The sequence below is a fragment of the Oncorhynchus mykiss genome, chromosome 18 (assembly GCF_013265735.2).
Source record: "Oncorhynchus mykiss isolate Arlee chromosome 18, USDA_OmykA_1.1, whole genome shotgun sequence".
Lineage (NCBI taxonomy): Eukaryota > Metazoa > Chordata > Actinopteri > Salmoniformes > Salmonidae > Oncorhynchus > Oncorhynchus mykiss.
In genome coordinates this window covers 54,310,228-54,318,206 of record NC_048582.1, presented here as the reverse complement: position 1 = coordinate 54,318,206, position 7,979 = coordinate 54,310,228, and the positions used below count along the sequence as shown (strand labels likewise).

General features: G+C 40.2%; 2 protein-coding genes across 3 annotated transcripts; both read left to right on the top strand.

Annotated features, from left to right (window-relative positions):
* Positions 1 to 582: 582 nt before the first annotated feature.
* On the top strand, positions 583 to 2,083 carry LOC118941189 (39S ribosomal protein L53, mitochondrial-like). 2 transcript variants are annotated; one of them, XM_036953273.1, is made up of 3 exons: positions 583 to 822; positions 1,504 to 1,616; positions 1,903 to 2,083. In XM_036953273.1, exons 1-3 carry the CDS (start codon positions 596 to 598, stop codon positions 2,019 to 2,021), a joined length of 459 nt encoding a protein of 152 aa, XP_036809168.1. In that variant the 5' UTR covers positions 583 to 595; the 3' UTR covers positions 2,022 to 2,083. The 2 variants fall into 2 exon arrangements, with proteins under 2 accessions (XP_036809168.1, XP_036809167.1); XM_036953272.1 differs by having other exon boundaries at positions 1,872 to 2,083.
* A 478-nt stretch (positions 2,084 to 2,561) lies between these two features.
* On the top strand, positions 2,562 to 3,983 carry LOC110496544 (fatty acid-binding protein, heart). Its single transcript, XM_021572500.2, has 4 exons — positions 2,562 to 2,726; positions 2,916 to 3,091; positions 3,185 to 3,289; positions 3,742 to 3,983. Exons 1-4 carry the CDS (start codon positions 2,654 to 2,656, stop codon positions 3,793 to 3,795), a joined length of 408 nt encoding a protein of 135 aa, XP_021428175.1. The 5' UTR covers positions 2,562 to 2,653; the 3' UTR covers positions 3,796 to 3,983.
* Positions 3,984 to 7,979: the final 3,996 nt, after the last annotated feature.

The following is a 7,979-nucleotide window of genomic DNA, read 5'->3' as shown; positions in this document are numbered from 1 at the left end:
ACCCAACCTTCATTACCAGTTGTGACACATGGATGTTCCAAACTCCATTTAAGACGAGACTGACTTTATGACCCAAATGATCCTACATACACTTTGTAGTCAATTTCGACACTAGAATAACTGATACTGACTCGAATAGATGCCGTTTTCAAAGGGATTCGTCGCTTTTTAAATGCAGTCACACGTTATATAAATGTAAAACTATGTTCACACACCATGCAAAGTTGTAACCCGATAAATTATTTGAATGATCAATTTGTAACATTATTCATGTTTTCTCCATTACTGCCATCTAGTGTGTGCAGAATGAGCAATTAGTGAAAGTGACAAAGGAAGCTTTTACTTGTGTTATCCACTACTCCCCTCTAGCGATGAACATATGTTGTGAGAGTATTCAGTAAATTTGCAAATTATCAATAGATCTGTCAATATGCTCATAGGCTGTTCTGAGACCGTATCCGTGACTGAACACAGTCTCCGGAGGTGAAAGTAAGTAAAGCAGATGTATGTATTCAAAATTAGCCTCTCTGCAGTGACACACCCACCTGACAGTGTCATATTAAAATAAATCAACATCAACCACCCCCTAGAAACAATGACACTGGGTCTGTGTGCCAGGAGTCTGCTCCACCACCTGGAAACAGTAACAGAACAGTTTAAAAACTGTGAACTCACTCTTGTAGAATCTGCGCTCGAGACGTTCCTGAACAGCGCCCAGGTTGAAAGGTCATCGTTGCGAAAATATGGCGGCGGTGGTGCTGAAGCAGTCAAGAACATTGTTGTGCAGATTTGTCCATTTGAATCCAATGTTCGTTCCACACGGTAAGAAAGTAAGTTGTCTACTTGAGCCATGTGAATATACATTTTTCTAGTGAGCAGAATGTACTTTTATTCATTCTATGAAAGGGAAGCAACTCTCTCCTGTAGGACAAATAATGCATCTCTCATTTCACAGATGCTCACAGACAATCACGGCATCGTTTCGTGTTATCTGTGCAACCAGTCATTTTTTTTAGCAACATTTCTTCATATTGTTGATATAGTCAGATTTAGCAAGGTTATTAGTTTCTAGCTAGCAACCTTAAATATCTCGCCTAATAAACGTTGAGATTGGTAGATCGAGATTGTCATTCAGCTTCTTGCTTCACTGGCAACAACCGTTAAATGCTAATGTTAGAATGCTATTGCTGTAAACTCAATATTTGGCAAGCATCATCAAGCAATGTGTTATATGACTGTTTATTCCAGATTTACAAACCATCTATAAACTATTCATTAACTGATTATGTAGGCCTATAATCTACTGCATAGCATGTAGCCACAAGGCGCATTCCATAATTAAGAGGCTCGCTGAAATAAGTAACGGTTGGCATGTAATTTACAGATATTTTTTCTCTTCTGAATGGGTGAAGTTAATCTATATTTCTTATTCCGGTGATGGATCAATCCCCACACCGAGATGCATCCCCTGTTAATGTGACGTTCCTTGTTGGTGTCCTGCAGGGAGTTCCTGGTCATGGTTGGATCTGAGAAGGCCAGATCTACCAGTATAAACTCTGAGGTGATGACAGAAGTGAAACATGACCAGTCTGAACCACTGGTGGACATTACATTTAGTAAGTAGAATAAAGTAGACTTTTACCTAAACTTTACATAATATAGGCCTAAGGTAGGTCTATATTGCCAGTTGTCACCAATCCTGGTACTGGAGAGATATAGTGTGCAGGCTTTTGTTCCAGACCAGTATTTACAAAAACATAATTAGCCTACATAATAGTAATTAGCTTATTGGATTCTTTGGGGTCCTCACCATTTGGTACCAAGTAGCTGAGTTCCCAATTTGGTTTTGTGTACCTTTTGTCCTGCCTCAGCTCAACGAGTGCTTTAGCCTCTTCCCTACAGTGGACGGAGAAAGGCTAATGATGAAGGGAGCGAGACTGACCATCAAGGAGATGCTGACAGCACTGCAGTCCCGATGTGTAGCCAAGGACCCCCAGGCCAAAATTACAGCCAAGAAGTAGTCCCACCCTCAGTAATGTGTATGTGTATTTGTAAATGTTTATAATAAAATACTTTCATTGAACTATTCTGTGTTGGTTTTCACTCAATTATAGAACTTATTGAATGGTTTTACGTTTAGCGAAGTTGTACTGTGTGCATTTTCACTTTTTTAAGTTATTTAGGTTCGATGGCATAAGACATATTTGAAGTGAAAATCATTTTATTTTTTTCTGCCAAGTTTAAGATAATCTTTGTCCACTCTATGTAGGCTATTCAATTGTATTATCTCCCTCTGTCATAGTTTTGGAGCATGTGATTTGTCAACTATTTCCAGAGTAATAGACACTCTTTTAAGCGTTTGAAAGGACATTGTGAAACGCATAGCCTCTGACATAGTAAGCTAAACGTAATTTGGCACAGTAGTAGATGTGGCACTCAAAAACCTTTCACCCATTCTAGCATTATTCCATCCATCGAAAATTGAGGAACTACATACAGTGACGTTCGTGACTGTGATTGGGTAGTTTTAGAATGCGCGAGCCAGAGAGATCCCTTTAAAACCGTGGCTCGTTCTCAACAGAGTGAGTAGAGTTGAGCTTGGACCAATAAACTGAACTGTTGGGAATATTGCAGATATAGGCTTACTGGAAAGATGGTTGACAAGTTTGTGGGGACCTGGAAAATGATTTCCAGCGAGAACTTTGATGACTACATGAAAGCTTTGGGTATGATATATGTGTCTAATCTTAAATTATTGATTACATATGAATGTATATAATAATATACATATAACATGATGCTATGATAAGGCTAGTCATTTTTATTTGCATAAAGTATTATGTATTATGCATTGGGTTGCACCACGCCACACTGTCATACATATCCCTCTTGACAGTTTGTTCTCCGTTGTGCAGGTGTTGGTTTCGCGACCCGACAGGTGGGAAACCGCACCAAGCCCAGTTTGATCATCAACATGGACGACCAAGGAATGATCTGTTTGAAATCTCAGAGCACTTTCAAAACGGTTGAGGTTAAATTCAATCTCAACGAGCCTTTCGAAGAAACAACCGCAGACGACAGAAAAACAATGGTTGGTTTTGATAAAAATCTGTGTGTGAAAGTCCGTTGATTTGGGTTAACGGGTCATTGGAAATAACTTTCATTTTTTTTCTTTCATCTTCAGACCGTTTTTAGTCTTGAAAATTGCAAACTTGTGCAAAAACAGAAGTGGGACGGCAAAGAGACAACAATAGAGAGAGAGGTGACTGGTGATGGAAAGTTGATAGCGGTAAGGAATCGTTTTTTAATCACTTATATAAATAAAAAAACGTTTCTCAAATGGTCCTGTAGTCTTTTTTGGCATGTTTGTAGTGCTTGTTTATTTGTAAATAACTTCTTAACTTGACAGACTAATGTAAAAATGTATGATATAAATGCATTTAAAAAAACTTTTTTCACCACAAAGTTGAAATGTTGCCAATGAAACTTGTTGGGAAAGTTAAGTCACACTGGACTATGTAAGCTCAACCATTTTACATCTGACATTGAACAAGTGTTTTATCACCCTTTAACCTAAAACATATCCTGGAATGTGTATTCCTGGCTCTTCGCCTGCACCTGAAACATCTCAACTCTGACCTACTGTAACACAACCCATTTTCCTCTCCTATTCTCCTCTCTTCTCCTGTTCCATCCTCTCATCTTCCACTCCTCTTCCACTCTTACTTCTCATCCTTACAGAAATGCATGATGGGAGATGTGATTGCGGTGAGGACATACATGAAGGAGGTGTAATGGGACTCAGGACCATTTTGTTTCGGATGACGACAGGCTCAGTTCAATGAGCAGCAAAGCTAAAGTTACAGCGCGTATTGCTCATATTATTCATTGTATTGCCAAACAAATTTATGCATTGTAATACTTCAATATAATACATTTGGTTATAAACATTGTTTTGGTTTTAATAAAAAACTTTCAATTTCCCTCTGTTCTCATTTGGAATTATTGCATGATGTCTTGGTTGGATTCTCCAGATGTGACAGTAGGGACTATATTGACCGCTGAAGACTTACATGTATGTTTTACTTTTTTTAACTCTAAACATATAAAAAATAATGAGACATAAGACAAGAACACATTTTATTCATAGACTTTGACACAAAATGTGGGAGATTTCATCCCATCGTGTTGCCACGTTTCTCCTTAAATAACAGATGTCTTTCTTGATTGCAATGAGCTTTAACAATGAACAAATCCATCATTGTTTTCTGCAACAAATAATTAAGTATATTTGATTATCGCAAACATGGATATTTGTCAGCTCCCTTGGCTTTATCATAACCATGTGTTTAACCCATTACAGTCTTGGCCTTGTCTAAGCCGGGGAAGGGGTTCTGGTAAGCTATATGGAATTGTTTTAAGAATGTCATATCAAGGATTATTTTGCTATTTGATTTCAAATTTGAAGACCCCTTGAAAGATCCCTATAAAAATAAAATCAAAATATTTGCTGAACACATGCATTGAATAACAGATTGACTTGATGGAGCAACAGATAGTCCCCCACCCCAAAAAATATAAAGGAAGTTTGTTCTGAAGTGTCAGGAAAGATTTGTTTTAGTTTTCTTGACATATATTTAACCCCCTTTTTTTGTCACTAAACAGTCTCCATATTCTGTATACTTCCATGTTCTTTTTAACTGGTACCAGGGGGGGTCTTCAGATGAATCTTGTGAGGCCTGTGGGCATCCTAGAGCAAATCAAGCGACATGTATGTGTTTGTGAGAGTCTCAAACTGTATAGCCGAAACTGTTCGGACTCCACAGACAAAAGTTGGTAGATTGGCTGTACCGACTTCAGACGAGTCCCAAGAACCCAAGACTGTGAGGGTCGCAATAGTTTCTAGGCCAAACCGTACGGACGTTACAGCCGATTTTGTGAGAAGACCGATTTTCAGGACATCTCATGGTCGGACAAGCACGGTGGATCGAGACATATCCAATGCAAAAAATAATAATGATATCTCTAGTTTAATCTGACAGATTTATATAGGGATTACTTTTATTATGCTAATTTAGCTTTAGCTAACACTTTCAAACACTGTACAAGTCAAATTGATATGGAATGTAGATTTTGAAGGATTACTGTACAGTACATCAACATGGACAGCCTATTTACTGTATGTTAAGATGTTTTGCTCAAAGCAAAATTTGAGTGGTTTGAGTCATAACAGGACTGTCAAGAGTTGAAGACCTTGTGAAAGTTTGAATAGCAACAGGAGCGATTGGAAACATTTTTCATGTCAACCCCAAGTCAACGTTTATCTGTTTAGTTTGTATTTGGATCACATCCAATAACACACTTCTCTCGAGCATGGGCAGAACAAGACAAATTAAAGCTACGTACTTTAAAATGTTCAGATGGAAGGCTAGCTAAGCCTGGGAGGTTTGGAGGGGTCAAGTAGCTAGATCTTGGAAAGTGACATGATGAATGCTTGTTGTTGGCACGGGACCACCAGACCTACTCTACTGGGATGTGAATGCTTTTTGATTATCAGAGGGGACCAGTGTTAGAGGTCACAGAGGATATGTATTCCTTTCCTTTTTTTGGTCTGGAACATTTCTCATGTTGTAGGCCACATAGTTGCAGTGGTGCGTAACTTAGGGAACCCAGAGCATTGTGGGTCTCCCTGGAGTCACTCCCTTTGGCAGGGACTCGAGCTGAGATTGTTCCAGAGAGCGACAGTTAGCCGAAAGCCACTTTCCCATGGCAGGAAACAGAGCAGATATACTGATTGTGGTTAATGGCGAAAACAGCTGAATTAGGTGGAACTGTGGGCCAACTCTCCACCGACATCCCATTTAGGCAGGACAATGCAATCGGCCCACTGCCTACGCTGTATAAAGTTTGCACAGCGGGTGGGTTGCCAAGTTTATCACAGTTGCAAATGCTGGTAGGATAAACACAACTTGAGACGTGCAGAGAAGTTACAGACTGCTGTACACACTAATGGAAGTCTCTTGCCCACATACAGCGTGATCAAAATATTTCATCAATATTTTGATATTCATATGGATGACAATAGGTCACATGAGTACTGTTGGACCAATGACTCAAGGTTCATAATATGATCTTTCTTTATTTTATTTATTTATTTCACCTTTATTTAACCAGGTAGGCTAGTTGAGAACAAGTTCTCATTTACAACTGCGATCAGGCCAAGATAAAGCATAGCAGTGTGAACAGACAACAACAGAGTTACACATGGAGTAAACAATAAACAAGTCAATAACACAGTAGGAAAAAAAAGAAAAGAAAAAAAGAGTCTATATACATTGTGTGCAAAAGGCATGAGGACGTAGGACGTAGTTGGTCAGGATAAAGTCTATGAGGGTGCCCTTGTTTACAGATTTAGGGTTGTACCTGGTGGGTTCCATGATGATTTGTGTGAGATTGAGGGTATCTAGCTCAGATTGTAGGACTGCCAGGGTGTTAAGCATATCCCGGTTTAGGTCACCTAGCAATACAAACTCTGAAGCTAGATGGGGGGCGATCAATTCACAAATTGTGTCCAGGGCACAGCTGGGAGCTGAGGGGGGTCGGTAGCAGGCAGCAACAGTGAGAGACTTATTTCTGGAGAGATTAATTTTAAAAATTAGAAGTTCGAACTGTTTGGGTATGGACCTGGAAAGTATGACATTACTTTGCAGGCTATCTCTGCAGTAGACTGCAACTCCTCCCGCTTTGGCAGTCCTATCTTGACGGAAAATGTTATAGTTGGGTATGGAAATCTCAGAATTCTTGGTGGCCTTCCTAAGCCAGGATTCAGATACAGCAAGGACATCAGGGTTGGCAGAGTGTGCTAAAGCAGTGAGTAAAACAAACTTAGGGAGGAGGCTTCTGATGTTGACATGCATGAAACCAAGGCTTTTTCAATTACAGAAGTCAACAAATGAGGGTGCCTGGGGACATGCAGGGCCTGGGTTTACCTCAACATCACCCGATGAACAGAGGAGGAGTAGGATGAGGGTGCGGCTAAAGGCTATCAAAACTGGTCGCCTAGAGCGTTGGGGACAAAGAATAAAAGGAGCAGATTTCTGGGCGTGGTTAAATATATTCAGGACATAATGCGCAGACAGGGGTATGGTGGTGGTAGCTTCGTGGCAGTGGCGTTAGCCAATATATCCAATTGGTAGCAGCGGTGATCCGGTGCCAAGGTCCAGAGTTTATAGCAAGGATCCGGTGGAGTATTGGGCTCTAGCCGTGAATGAGTGGGGTTCGGGTGAACAGCTGAGTAGGCCGGGAGGTGGGCCTCAGGGCTTCGGTACTGGGTACCACGGTGAGTGCAAGCTGTGAGCTAGCTAGCTGCAAGCTAGCTGTAAAGATCAGAAGTAGTGGCCCAGGGATTACGGCAGGAATCCGGCGTTGTTGTGGAGAGACAGTCCGATACTGGTAGACCAGCGAGTAATTATCCAGGCTAAAAACAGGGCTGGTATCTGTGCAGAAAGTCTAGCAGTGGCTAACAATGACTAAATAGCTTATAGCTAATAAGCTGGTTAGCTTCTGGAGGTTCTTGAATGTGTTCTAAAATTTTAAATAATAGCGACTCCATATCACATTGGGTGAGGCAGGTTACCGGAAGGTATAATTGAATTAAAAATCAAAAAGAGATTGAAAATAAATTGAAATATGCATACAAAAAATATAAAAGTACACGAGAGGACAAAACAAACACGTCTTCACTGCTACGCCATCTTGGTATAAGTTATGTGTGTGTGTATGTGTGTACGTGTTATGTGTGTTTGTATATTTGTGTGTATGTGTTTGTGTGCTTGTGTGTGTGTGCAAGGGTACAAGTTCCTTCTGAGGCGAGAGAGACATCTAAAATAATACCGCCCAAGCCTTAATCCATACATCTCTCAGCTGCTTCTGGATGTGTTCTAAATGACACCCGATATAGTGCATTACTTTATGGGCCA